Raw genomic sequence first — 15362 nt, 5'->3', positions numbered from 1 at the left:
CCAGGAATCCTGTAAACCAGCCTTCTCAACCATCACCCACCGTGTGCAACTTGTGTCCTTCCCCTCCACTTCTCCCCTGATTATCATCTTGGCTTGTCAGGGCTTTCAGGGATATTGCATTAGACACACTGGTGGCATCTAAGCCAAAAACGTTACTGGCCTTTCCTTTAGCCTGTCTCAACCTACAGTAAAGGGCTCTGGGTACCATTTCCTGATTGCTAAGGATGACGCATCTCACTACTTGTCCAAACAGAATTGGGCATTTACTGATCAGAATCAATACCCCCATTCTCTAACTTCCGGGCCCTTTACAGACCATAGCCCCGGTTACTAGTTCCTTGATCCAAACTCCCACTTGGAGAGGCGATCCTATTACCCATACCCAGAGCTCCATGACAAGTTCCATAATTAGTCCTAGCATGAAAAGTTTGCCCAGGATTTTCCCCACTGTTACGGGCACAAAGAAGATAAAACCACAGATACAGAGATGGCCTATGGTAACATGAAACACGTGACATATCAAAACCTCCCCATGGAGGTCTAATTACTAAGGCTATGAATCTCCTCAACTGATCATCATTGAGTGTAGCCACTGTAGCTAATGTAAAGATGCTCTGGCTCAAAGCATCTCTTATCCAGCCCCTGGGGCAGCTTTGATACATGAACTGTTTTTTAATGAGGCTGTACGGAGTTGGCCAAAGGTAGAAAAGGCTGATCAAGGACGAGAAAGGGAAAGAGTCACAAGGGCAGGGGCGAGTGCCCTTCTGAAACGACACATCCTTTCCTCACCCTCATCGTTGGGGTCCAACTCTGACACCATCAAGATTGCACTGCTATCACGGATCAACAATTCTTTTATTCCTTCATTCAAATATTCCTGAACACTTGAATAGGAGTGCTTTATTGCTGTATAGGAACTGTGTATACAGTAGTGGGCAAAGCATGGTCCTTGCCCCTACAGAGTTCACATTACAATCCAGTGTTGCCCGCAGCCCTGTCACACAGACTGCCTTCAGATGCAGAAGAGAACGCGACCGGGGGATTTCATCACCTTTGGATGAAAGGGCTCTCTCTGCATGTTGGTGTCGGTTACCTGTGGAGGACTCGCAAGTGGATGGTGTGGATTTAGTCCTGGAGGCCCTAGAATCTCCAGAAAGCTTCAGCTCCAGATTCTGAATCTTTAACATGCACCAAGTTTTTAATTCATCCACCAAGGACATCTAAAAAAAACCCACAAGTTAGTACACAAATCATCAGGAGACTTTGATACATGGCTTATGAATTAAAACCTCAAGAATGTGGACTTTTCGACTGTGATAGGCTCTTTTCTGGACAAGCCCCAAAGTTTTGGATTACCCGCCTCCCACAGGCCACACGGCCTTCTCTGTTGGCCCTCTGAAGCCCAGGATTCACCCAGTGCCCAAGCCGATAGCTAACTATGATCTTCATTAAGCGACTTAGAGACTCCTTAGACGCCAACAGCTACAGCTTCCCACGGCTTCCACGCCAAGCACGTCTGGCTGCTAGGCGCACGAACTCACTCACATGCTCGCAAGTACTCATTTCACGTCTGCTGTCCGGGGTGGACCGCAAACTGCCCGAGGGCAGGAACCCAATCTTGTGCAGGCCCAGCAGGGGCGCGATACATAGCAGTGATCCAGGGCGGAGCTTGGCTTTCCAGCACTTTCTACAAACTGCCCCACCTCCACCTCCGGCCAGCACATTCAGCGCCAACAGGAACCACACTCCAGGCTCCTTCCTACTGACTTCATTTCAGGTTATAAAAATGGCACGCGCTTTGACGCCAACACTTTTAGGGGATCTCGGCCTGGGAGTTTTCAGTGATGGGTCCGAGTCCCTTGACTCGGGGGGAAAAGAGTGGCAAGTGGCAAGGTCAGCACGGACAGATCCTGGTTTTCACCTGCCGTTTCTCTCCCTCGTGCTTCTCTGAGTCCGAGTGCTGCTGCAGGCGGTTCAGGCACTCCGTCCTCTCTGCTGAGAGTCGCTCAACCATCAGCTTGTCCAGAACCCGCATCTAGGATTCAATGGGCGAAGGGCGAGTGACTGAGATGGTCTAAGGATGGGACCTGGCATCTCGACGCCTGAGGCGGGCTCAGGAGTACCAAAGCAAGACTCCTCAGCGGAGTCTTTTCCCGTGGCATTCATGGAACTGATTTTTCAGAATTCCTGAGCATGCTTTTGTGGAGGCCAAAGCTGCTTTTTCTCATTTAAAAGTCCAGAGGGGTTGAAGAGACTATACATACACAGTAAATAGACAACTTGAGCCAACACAGTCCTGGTAGGTAAAAAAGAATCTGTATGGGTCTTAGAACATTACTGCCAAGACTATTACTGCAAGGAAAAACTACGTCAAGGAGTATGGAGCTACCCCAGCTCCCCTTATTAAAAAATTGTCTTTTTAATCCCCCTTCCCCTTTTTAAATGTCAGTGGCTGCCCAAGAGGAAATGAAAGAAGCTGAATACTCAGGGCTTTCATCCAGCTTTCCCAGTGAACAAATCCTCTTGGCCCTTCACTGAAAGTAGTCAAAGCACATGTGAAGAAGGTTGTGGACAGAGTTCAAAGGGATTGCTTCAAGGGACTTGGCGGTTCAATGGTTAGGACTCCTCACTTTCACTGCCAAGGGTGCGGATTCAATCCCTGGTCGGGCACCACGAGCCGCATGACCAAAACAAGCAAAAAAACAAAAAAAGGGACTGTTTCAGGGAGTAAATGACTGTCACCTTCCAATCACGTGCCCCTGTGCTCCCTACTTCCTGTAGGGCTCTAACACCCAATGGGGCCACACTCCCACTGCCTGACAAGGGCCAAAGCAGAGAAGGGAACCGTTGTGAGCGGGAGCCAGCCATGGAGGGCTCAGCGGCAGCTTTGTCTCCTGTCGGGGACACAGCTGATGCTCCACACTCAGATGTCCATAATAAAAAGGCAGCAGCAGGTCTGCAGATGCGGCAAGCACCTCCTGCTTGGTTCCTCACGTTTTTCTGTGAACTGCTCTTTGCCTGTTTTCTACGACTGGCCTTTTCCGCCACCTTCTGCCCCCCTGCACGGACGAATGGCTCGGCCGAGAGCGCCCAAGTGGATGCGCGAATGTGTTCCTGAGGCATGGTGGACAGGTCCGGGCATGCGCGCCTGACTCATGCTGGACCAGAGTCCTTCCCCTGAGATCTGGAATTAGGACTAAGATTCTACATCCCAATCTGTCACCTTCTTTGAACCAAAGAGAGATCCTTGAGACATCCCAGCACTCACCTAATGCATTCCTCTCTGGACCTGAGCTAGCTGAAGTGACGTTTTACTTACAAAACGGTCGTAACTAATCTATCATGGCTCAAAGATTTTTAAAATGGGTTTTCTATGAAATGCAAATAACAAACCTTAAAAATTTCTCCAGTAAACAAGGAAGTAAAAATTAAACAGTCAAATGTCCTTAATCAATTGGGAAAAACTTTAAAAAATGCTAAAATTAATGATGGCAGAAGTTGGAGGCTCAGACACGGCTGGTAGGATATAAATTGGTACAACATTTCAATTAAGTAGCTTGCCAAAACTTATCAAGAGCCTTAAACATACTCTAAACTTTGGACCCAATTATCCTAATTCTGAACAAATAAACTCAGATGCAATCAAAGGTTTATGCACATAAATGTTCACAGCATTTATTTGAATGAAAAACTATAAGCAACTTCAGTGTCTAACAAAAGGAATGTTTAAATACATTATGTTGTATTAATATGCTGGAATACTATGAAGCCAAGGACATGGGAAAGTGCTCATGATATAAAATTCAGTAAAAAAAAAAGCAGGAAGCAAAAGTATGTGTATACTAATCATTAGAGAAATACAAATCAAAACTACAATGAGGTATTTTACCTCACTGTCCACCTCACACCAGTCAGAATGGCCATCATTAAAAAATCTACAAATAATAAATGCTAGAGAGGGTGTGGAGAAAAGGGATTCCTCTTGCACTGTTGCTGGGAATGTGAATCGGTACAGCCACTGTGGAGAACAGTATGGAGGTTCCTTAAAAAACTAAAAATAGAATTACCATATGACCCAGCAATCCCACTACTGGGCATATACCCTGAGAAAACCATAATTCAAAATGAGACATGTACCAAAATGTTCATTGCAGCACTATTTACAATAGCCAGGACATGGAAACAACCTAACTGTCCATCAACAGATGAATGGATAAAAAAGATGTGGCACATATATACAATGGAATAGTACTCAGCCATAAAAGGAAACGAAATTGAGTTATTTGTAGTGAGGTGGATGGACCTAGAGTCTGTCATACAGAGTGAAGTAAGTCAGAAAGAGAAAAACAAATACTGTATGCTAACACATATATATGGAATCTAAAGAAAAAAAATGGTTCTGAAGAACCTAGGGGCAGGACAGGAATAAAGATGGAGATGTAGAGAAGGGCCTTGAGGACACGGGGAGGGGGAAGGTAAGCTAGGACGAAGTAAGAGAGTGGCATGGACATATATACCAAACGTAAAATAGACAGCTAGTTAGAAGCAGCCGCATAGCACAGGGAGGTCAGCTCGGTGCTTTGTGATCCCCTAGAGGGGTGGGATAGGGAGGGTGGGAGGGAGACGCAACAGGGAGGAGATACGCGGATACATGTATATGTGTAGCTGATTCACTTTGTTATAAAGCAGAAACTAACACACCATTGTAAAGCAATTATACTCCACTAAAGATGTGAAAAAAAAAAGTATGTGTATTATCTCCTTGCATAGAAACAGTACACTGCCATTAAAAAGCGCACCGTAGCTCTACAAGTCTAAGATGTACTACTAAATTAAAAGGTAAGCTGCAAGAAAAAGCATAGTATAGTTCCATTTTTGTTTAAAAGGAAAAATTAGTAAGGTTATATCTATAAAAGAAAAAACCTATGGGAAAATTCACAGTAATGGAAGGGATCTCTGGGGAGTGTTACTATGAAAATAGTTCTGTAGGTGGAATGTGGAATGTTTTTCCCAATGAACATGTGTTATTTTATAAGCTCTTAAAAGTCTTTCCCATTTAAAAACCTGTATCTGTCACACATTTCTTATTTATTACAAAGAGAAAGTATACCTTTACAATGGAAAGAGATGGTGGTTACCAGGTTAGCCAAATGAGACAGCCTGACATTTATCTCTTCTGATGTGATGTAATTTGAACTTTACACAGTTAAATATGATGTATTCTTGCCAAAAATATTTAACCATTGGTCTCAAACTTTAGGTTTTTACCAGCATCACCTGGAGGTCCTATTAAAACACAGGTGGCTAGACCCTGCCCCCCCCCCCCCCCGAGTTTTATTCACAGTTAAATTCAGTAGATTTGTAATGCGGCCCAAAAACTTGCATTTTTTCCCCACAAGTCCCCAAATGATGCTGCTGCTGCTGCTTTGGGGATGACACTTTGAGGATTACTGCTCTAGACCTAACTTTCAGAAATACAGGGATAGAGAAAGAAGTTAAATAACACCATGAAGAAACTATCAAATTCAGAATACAAAACATCCTATAAAATAGCCTGGACTCTACAAAGTTAATATTATGGAAGAAAACAGAAAGTGCAAGAAGCAAACAGGGACTGCTCTAGATGAAAAGAGACCACAGGGACCTAACACATAACATAAAAGCACAGAATATTCATTGGATGCTGGGCTGGAATTAAAAACAAAAACCAGCTATTAAAAAAAAACATTTTGAGACGTCCCTGGTGGTACAGTGGTTAAGAATCTGCATGCCGGCTTCCCTGGTGGCGCAGCGGTTGAGAGTCCGCCTGCTGATACAGGGGACACGGGTTCATACCCCGGTCCGGGAAAATCGCACATGCCGCGGAGCGGCTGGGCCCGTGAGCCATGGCCGCTGAGGCTGCACGTCCGGAGCCTGTACTCCGCAACGGGAGAGGCCACAACAGTGAGAGGCCCGCGTACCGCAAAAAAAAAAAAAAAAAAAAAAGAAACTGACTGCCGAGTCCATTGAAGATGGCGGAAGAGTAAGACGCGGAGATCACCCTCATCCTCACAGATACATCAGGAATACATCTACACGTGGACCTGCTCCTACAGAACACCTACTGAACGCTGGCAGAAGACCTCAGACCTCCCAAAAGGCAAGAAACCCCCCACGTACCTGGGTAGGGCGAAATAAAACAGAAAAAACACACAAAAGAATAGGGACGGGACCTGCACCAGTGGGAGGGAGCTGTGAAGGAGGAAAGGTTTCCACACACTAGGAAGGCCCTTCACGGGCGGAGACTGAGAGCGGCGGAGCGGGGAAGATTTGGAGCCACGGAGGAGAGCACAGCAACAGGGGTGCGGAGGGCAAAGCGTAGAGATTCCCGCACAGAGGATCGGTGCCGACCTGCACACACCAACCCGAGAGACTTGTCTGCTCACCCGCCGGGTCGGGCGGGGGCTGGGAGCTGAGGCTCGGGCTTCGGTCGGAGCGCAGAGAGAGGACTGGGGTTGGCAGCGTAAACACAGCCTGAAGGGGTTAGTGCAGCATGGCTGGCCGGGAGGGAGTCCAGGAAGGAGTCTGGAGCTGCCGAAGAGGCAAGAGACTTTTTCTTCGCTCTTTGTTTTCTGGTGCGCGAGGAGAGGAGATTAAGGGCGCCGCTTAAAAGAGCTCCAGAGACGGGCGCGAGCCGCAGCTAAAAGCGCGGACCCCAGAGACGGGCATGAGACGCTAAGGCTGCTGCTGCTGCCGCCACCAAGAAGCCTATGTGCGAGCACAGGTCACTATCCACACCTCCCCTCCCAGGAGCCTGTGCAGCCCGCCACTGCCAGGGTCCCGGGATCCAGGGGCAACTTCCCCAGGAGAACGCACGGCGCACCTCAGGCTGGTGCAACGTCACGCTGGTCTCTGCCGCCGCAGGCTCGCCCCACACCCCGTACCCCTCCCTCCACCCGGCCTGAGTGAGCCAGAGCCCCTGGGTCAGCTGCTCCTTTAACCTCGTACTGTCTGAGCGAAGAACAGACGCCCTCAGGCGACCTACACACAGAGGCGGGGCCAAATCCAAAGCTGAGCCCCCAAAGCTGTGCTAACAAAGAAGAGAAAGGGAAATCTCTCCCAACAGCCTCAGAAGCAGCGGATTAAAGCTCCACAATCAACTGATGTACCCTGCATCTGTGGAATACCTGAATAGACAACCAATCATCCCAAATTGAGGAGGTGGACTCTGGGGGCAAGATATATTATTTTTCCCCTTTTTCTATTTTTGTGAGTGTGTATGTGTATGTTTCTGTGTGAGATTTTGTCTGTATAGCTTTACTTTCACCATTTGTCCCAGGGATCTGTCTGCCCGTTTTTTTTTTAACTTTTAAAAACATTTTTCTTAATAATTATTTTTTATTTTAATAACTTTATTTTATTTTACTCTATTTTATTTTATCCTCTTTCTTTCTATTTTATTTCCCTTTTATTCTGAGCCGTGTGGATGAAAGGCTCTTGGTGCTCCAGTCAGGAGTCAGTGCTGTGCCTCTGAGGTGGGAGAGCCAACTTCAGGAAACTGCTACACAAGAGACCTCCCAGCTCCACGTAATATCAAATGGCGAAAATGTTCCAGAGATCTCCATCTTAACACCAGCACCCAGCTTCACTCAATGACCAGCAAGCTACACTGCTGGACATCCTATGCCAAACAACTAGTAAGACAGGAACACAACCCCACCCATTACAGACAGGCTGCCGAAAATCATAATAAGGCCACAGACACCCCAAAACACACCAACAGACATAGACCTGCCCACCAGAAAGACAAGATCCAGCCTTATCCACCAGAACACAGGCACTAGTCGCCTCCACCAGGAAGCCTACACAACCCACTGAACCAACCTTAGCCACTGGGGACAGACACCAAAAATAACAGGAACTACGAACCTGCAGCCAGCAAAAAGGAGACCCCAAACACAGTAAGATAAGCAAAATGAAAAGACAGAGAAACACACAGCAGATGAAGAAGCAAGATAAAAAAAAAATAAAAAAATAAAAAATAAAAATAAAAAAAAAGAAGCAAGATAAAACCCCACCAGACTTAATAAATGAAGAGGAAATAAGCAGTCTACCTGAAAAAGAATTCAGAATAATGATAGGAAAGAGGATCCAAAATCTTGCAAATACAACAGAAAAAATGCAAAAAACATTTAACAAGGAGCTAGAAGAACCAAAGATGAAACAAGCAATGATGAACAACACAATAAATAAATTAAAAATACTATAGAAGGGATCATTAGATCCCACTTTCCTAAACATAATAAAGGCCATATATGACAAAACCACAGCCAACATCGTCCTCAGTGGTGAAAAACTGAAACCATTTCCACTAAGATGAGGAGCAAGTAAAGGTTGCCCACTCTCGCCACTCTTTTTCAACATAGTCTTGGAAGTTTTAGCCACAGCAATCAGAGGAGAATTAAAAGGAATACAAATCGGAAAAGAAGAAGTAAAGCTGTCACTGTTTGCACATGACATCATACTATACATAGAGAATCCTAAAGATGCTCCCAGAAGACTACTAGAGCTAATCAATGAATTTGGTAAAGCAGCAGGATACAAAATTAATGCACAGAAATCTCTGGCATTCCTATACACTGATGACGAAAAACCTGAAAGTGAAATCAAGAAAACACTCCCGTTTACCACTGCAACAAAAAGAATAAAATATCTGGGAATAAACCTACCTAAGGAGACAAAAGACCTGTATGCAGAAAATTATAAGACACTGGTGAAAGAAATTAAAGATGATACAAATAGATGGAGAGATACACCATGTTCCTGGATTGGAAGAATCAACATTGTGAAAATGACTCTACTACCCAAAGCAATCTACAGATCCAGTGCAATCCCTAGCAAACTACCACCGGCATTTTTCACACAACTAGAACAAAAAATCTCACAATTTGTATGGAAACACAAAACACCCCGAAGAGCCAAAGCAACCTTGAGAACGAAAAACGGAGCTGGAGGAGTCAGGCTCCCTGACTTCAGACTATACTACAAAGCTACAGTATGGTACTGGCACAAAACGAGAAACACAGATCATAGGAACAGCATAGAAAGCCCAGAGATAAACCCACGCGCATATGGTCACCTTACCTTTGATAAAGGAGGCAGGAATGTACAGTGGAGAAAGGACAGCCTCTTCAATAAATGGTGCTGGGAAAACTGGACAGGTACATGTAAAAGTATGAGATTAGATCGCTCCCTAACACCATACACAAAAATAAGCTCAAAATGGATTAAAGACCTACATGTAAGGCCAGAAACTATCAAACTCCTAGAGGAAACCATAGGCAGAACACTCTATGACATCAATCACAGCAAGATCCCTTCTGACCCACCTACTAGAGAAATGGAAATAAAAACAAAAATAAACAAATGGGGCCTAATGAAACTTCAAAGCTTTTGCACAGCAAAGGAAACCATAAACAAGACCAAAAGACAACCCTCAGAATGGGAGCAAGTATTTTCACATGAAGCAACGGACAAAGGATTCATCTCCAAAATTTACAAGCAGCTCATGCAGCTCAATAACAAAAAAACAAACGACCCAATCCAAAAATGGGCAGAAGACCTAAATAGACATTTCTCCAAAGAAGATATACACACTGCCAACACACACATGAAAGAATGCTCAACATCATTAATCAGTAGAGAAATGCAACTCAAAACTACAATGAGGTATCATCTCACACCAGTCAGAAGGGCCATCATCCAAAAATCTAGAAACAATAAATGCTGGAGAGGGTGTGGAGAAAAGGGAACCCTCTTGCACTACTGCTGGGAATGTGATTCGGTACAGCCACTATGGAGAACAGTATGGAGGTTCCTTAAAAAACTACAAATAGAACTACCGTATGACCCAGCAATCCCACTACTGGGCATATACCCTGAGAAAACCATAATTCAAAAAGAGTCATGTACCCAAATGTTCATCGCAGCTCTATTTACAATAGCCCGGAGATGGAAACGACCTAAGTGTCCATCATCGCATGAATGGATAAAGAAGATGTGGCACATATATACAATGGAATAGTACTCAGCCATAAAAAGAAACGAAATTGAGCTATTTGTAATGAGGTGGATGGACCTAGAGTCTGTCACACAGAGTGAAGTTAAGTCAGAAAGAGAAAGACAAATGCCATATGCTAACACATATGTGGGGAATTTAAGAGGAAAAAAATGTCATAGAGAACCTAGGGGCAAGATAGGAATAAAGACAGACCTACTAGAGAACGGACTTGAGGATATGGGGAGGGGGAAGAGTAAGCTGTGACAAAGTGACAGAGTGGCATGGACATATATACACCACCAAACGTAAAATAGATAGCTAGTGGGAAGCAGCCGCGTAGCACAGGGAGATCAGCTCCGGGCTTTGTGACCTACCTAGAGGGTTGGGATAGGGAGGGTGGGAGGGAGGGAGACGCAAGAGGGAAGAGATATGGGAACATACGTATATGTATAACTGATTCACTTTGTTATAAAGCAGAAACTAACACACCATTATAAAGCAATCATACTCCAATAAAGAGGTAAAAAAAAAAAAAAACGGAAAAAGGAGAAGTAACAACTGATATTGCAGAAATACACACAGGATCACGAGGGATTACAAGCACCTCTATGCCAATAAAATGGACAACCTGGAAGAAATGGACAAATTCTTAGAAATGCACAACCTGCCAAGAGTGAATCAGGGAGAAATGGAAAATATGAACAGCCCGATCACAAGCACTGAAATTGAAACTGTGATTAAAAATCTTCCTAACAAACAAAAGCCCAGGACCAGATGGCTTCACAGGCAAATTCTATCAGACATTTAGGGAAGAGTTAACACCTATCCTTCTCAAACTCTTCCAAAATATAGCAGAGGGAGGAACACTCCCAAACTCATTCTACGAGGCCACCATCACCCTGATACCAAAACCAGACAAAGATGTCACAAAGCAAGAAAACTACAGGCCAATATCACTGATAAACATAGATGCAAAACTCCTCAACAAACTACTAGCAAACAGAATCCAGCAGCACATCAAAAGGATCATACACCATGATCCAGGGGGGTTTATTCCAGGAATGCAAGGATTCTTCAACATACGCAAATCAATCAATGTGATACACCACACTAACAACCTCAAGGAGAAAAGCCATATGCTCACGTCAACAGATGCAGAGAAAGCTTTCGACAAAATTCAACACCCATTTATGATAAAAACCCTGCAGAAGGTAGGCACGGAGGGAACTTTCCTCAACATAATAAAGGCCATGTATGACAAAACCACAGCCAACATCGTCCTCAGTGGTGAAAAACTGAAACCATTCCCACTAAGATGAGGAGCAAGTAAAGGTTGCCCACTCTCGCCACTCTTATTCAACATAGTCTTGGAAGTTTTAGCCACAGCAATCAGAGGAGAATTAAAAGGAATACAAATCGGAAAAGAAGAAGTAAAGCTGTCACTGTTTGCACATGACATCATACTATACATAGAGAATCCTAAAGATGCTCCCAGAAGACTACTAGAGCTAATCAATGAATTTGGTAAAGTAGCAGGATACAAAATTAATGCACAGAAATCTCTGGCATTCCTATACACTGATGACGAAAAACCTGAAAGTGAAATCAAGAAAACACTCCCGTTTACCACTGCAACAAAAAGAATAAAATATCTAGGAATAAACCTACCTAAGGAGACAAAAGACCTGTATGCAGAAAATTATAAGACACTGGTGAAAGAAATTAAAGATGATACAAATAGATGGAGAGATACACCATGTTCCTGGATTGGAAGAACCAACATTGTGAAAATGACTCTACTACCCAAAGCAATCTACAGATCCAGTGCAATCCCTAGCAAACTACCACCGGCATTTTTCACACAACTAGAACAAAAAATCTCACAATTTGTATGGAAACACAAAAGACCCCGAATAGCCAAAGCAACCTTGAGAACGAAAAACGGAGCTGGAGGAGTCAGGCTCCCTGACTTCAGACTATACTACAAAGCTACAGTATGGTACTGGCACAAAACCAGAAACACAGATCAAAGGAACAGCATAGAAAGCCCAGAGATAAACCCACGCGCATATGGTCACCTTACCTTTGATAAAGGAGGCAGGAATGTACGGTGGAGAAAGGACAGCCTCTTCAATAAATGGTGCTGGGAAAACTGGACAGGTACATGTAAAAGTATGAGATTAGATCGCTCCCTAACACCATACACAAAAATAAGCTCAAAATGGATTAAAGACCTACATGTAAGGCCAGAAACTATCAAACTCCTAGAGGAAACCATAGGCAGAACACTCTATGACATCAATCACAGCAAGATCCCTTCTGACCCACCTACTAGAGAAATGGAAATAAAAACAAAAATAAACAAATGGGGCCTAATGAAACTTCAAAGCTTTTGCACAGCAAAGGAAACCATAAACAAGACCAAAAGACAACCCTCAGAATGGGAGCAAGTATTTTCACATGAAGCAACGGACAAAGGATTCATCTCCAAAATTTACAAGCAGCTCATGCAGCTCAATAACAAAAAAACAAACGACCCAATCCAAAAATGGGCAGAAGACCTAAATAGACATTTCTCCAAAGAAGATCTACACACTGCCAACAAACACATGAAAGAATGCTCAACATCATTAATCAGTAGAGAAATGCAACTCAAAACTACAATGAGGTATCATCTCACACCAGTCAGAAGGGCCATCATCCAAAAATCTAGAAACAATAAATGCTGGAGAGGGTGTGGAGAAAAGGGAACCCTCTTGCACTACTGCTGGGAATGTGATTCGGTACAGCCACTATGGAGAACAGTATGGAGGTTCCTTAAAAAACTACAAATAGAACTACCGTATGACCCAGCAATCCCACTACTGGGCATATACCCTGAGAAAACCATAATTCAAAAAGAGTCATGTACCCAAATGTTCATCGCAGCTCTATTTACAATAGCCCGGAGATGGAAACGACCTAAGTGTCCATCATCGCATGAATGGATAAAGAAGATGTGGCACATATATACAATGGAATAGTACTCAGCCATAAAAAGAAACGAAATTGAGCTATTTGTAATGAGGTGGATGGACCTAGAGTCTGTCACACAGAGTGAAGTTAAGTCAGAAAGAGAAAGACAAATGCCATATGCTAACACATATGTGGGGAATTTAAGAGGAAAAAAATGTCATAGAGAACCTAGGGGCAAGATAGGAATAAAGACAGACCTACTAGAGAACGGACTTGAGGATATGGGGAGGGGGAAGAGTAAGCTGTGACAAAGTGACAGAGTGGCATGGACATATATACACCACCAAACGTAAAATAGATAGCTAGTGGGAAGCAGCCGCGTAGCACAGGGAGATCAGCTCCGGGCTTTGTGACCACCTAGAGGGTTGGGATAGGGAGGGTGGGAGGGAGGGAGACGCAAGAGGGAAGAGATATGGGAACATACGTATATGTATAACTGATTCACTTTGTTATAAAGCAGAAACTAACACACCATTATAAAGCAATCATACTCCAATAAAGAGGTAAAAAAAAAAAAAACGGAAAAAGGAGAAGTAACAACTGATATTGCAGAAATACACACAGGATCACGAGGGATTACAAGCACCTCTATGCCAATAAAATGGACAACCTGGAAGAAATGGACAAATTCTTAGAAATGCACAACCTGCCAAGAGTGAATCAGGGAGAAATGGAAAATATGAACAGCCCGATCACAAGCACTGAAATTGAAACTGTGATTAAAAATCTTCCTAACAAACAAAAGCCCAGGACCAGATGGCTTCACAGGCAAATTCTATCAGACATTTAGGGAAGAGTTAACACCTATCCTTCTCAAACTCTTCCAAAATACAGCAGAGGGAGGAACACTCCCAAACTCATTCTACGAGGCCACCATCACCCTGATACCAAAACCAGACAAAGATGTCACAAAGCAAGAAAACTACAGGCCAATATCACTGATAAACATAGATGCAAAACTCCTCAACAAACTACTAGCAAACAGAATCCAGCAGCACATCAAAAGGATCATACACCATGATCCAGGGGGGTTTATTCCAGGAATGCAAGGATTCTTCAACATACGCAAATCAATCAATGTGATACACCACACTAACAACCTCAAGGAGAAAAGCCATATGCTCACGTCAACAGATGCAGAGAAAGCTTTCGACAAAATTCAACACCCATTTATGATAAAAACCCTGCAGAAGGTAGGCACGGAGGGAACTTTCCTCAACATAATAAAGGCCATGTATGACAAAACCACAGCCAACATCGTCCTCAGTGGTGAAAAACTGAAACCATTCCCACTAAGATGAGGAGCAAGTAAAGGTTGCCCACTCTCGCCACTCTTATTCAACATAGTCTTGGAAGTTTTAGCCACAGCAATCAGAGGAGAATTAAAAGGAATACAAATCGGAAAAGAAGAAGTAAAGCTGTCACTGTTTGCACATGACATCATACTATACATAGAGAATCCTAAAGATGCTCCCAGAAGACTACTAGAGCTAATCAATGAATTTGGTAAAGTAGCAGGATACAAAATTAATGCACAGAAATCTCTGGCATTCCTATACACTGATGACGAAAAACCTGAAAGTGAAATCAAGAAAACACTCCCGTTTACCACTGCAACAAAAAGAATAAAATATCTAGGAATAAACCTACCTAAGGAGACAAAAGACCTGTATGCAGAAAATTATAAGACACTGGTGAAAGAAATTAAAGATGATACAAATAGATGGAGAGATACACCATGTTCCTGGATTGGAAGAATCAACATTGTGAAAATGACTCTACTACCCAAAGCAATCTACAGATCCAGTGCAATCCCTAGCAAACTACCACCGGCAATTTTTCACACAACTAGAACAAAAAATCTCACAATTTGTATGGAAACACAAAAGACCCCGAATAGCCAAAGCAACCTTGAGAACGAAAAACGGAGCTGGAGGAGTCAGGCTCCCTGACTTCAGACTATACTACAAAGCTACAGTATGGTACTGGCACAAAACCAGAAACACAGATCAAAGGAACAGCATAGAAAGCCCAGAGATAAACCCACGCGCATATGGTCACCTTACCTTTGATAAAGGAGGCAGGAATGTACAGTGGAGAAAGGACAGCCTCTTCAATAAATGGTGCTGGGAAAACTGGACAGGTACATGTAAAAAAGTATGAGATTAGATCGCTCCCTAACACCATACACAAAAATAAGCTCAAAATGGATTAAAGACCTACATGTAAGGCCAGAAACTATCAAACTCCTAGAGGAAACCATAGGCAGAACACTCTATGACATCAATCACAGCAAGATCCCTTCTGA

General features: G+C 43.5%; 1 protein-coding gene across 9 annotated transcripts in view; it reads right to left on the bottom strand.

The window, feature by feature from the left end:
* The window catches only part of ANKRD6 (ankyrin repeat domain 6), a 282254-nt gene that overhangs the window by 19924 nt on the left and 246968 nt on the right, over window positions 1-15362 (bottom strand). For all 9 annotated transcript variants that reach the window (XR_012324746.1, XM_073789437.1, XM_073789436.1 and 6 more), the window contains 2 exons: window positions 1922-2035; window positions 1094-1220 (listed from right to left, as the gene is read on the bottom strand). Coding sequence is in view for 8 of the 9 variants with exons in the window: in XM_073789437.1 (XP_073645538.1) it covers window positions 1094-1220; window positions 1922-2035 (241 nt within the window). In the remaining variant the exon portion in view is untranslated. The remainder of the gene's footprint in view (window positions 1-1093; window positions 1221-1921; window positions 2036-15362) is intronic.

This window comes from Tursiops truncatus, chromosome 12, assembly GCF_011762595.2.
Source record: "Tursiops truncatus isolate mTurTru1 chromosome 12, mTurTru1.mat.Y, whole genome shotgun sequence".
In the NCBI taxonomy this organism is placed as follows: domain Eukaryota; kingdom Metazoa; phylum Chordata; class Mammalia; order Artiodactyla; family Delphinidae; genus Tursiops; species Tursiops truncatus.
This window is presented reverse-complemented; position numbering and strand designations above follow the sequence as displayed.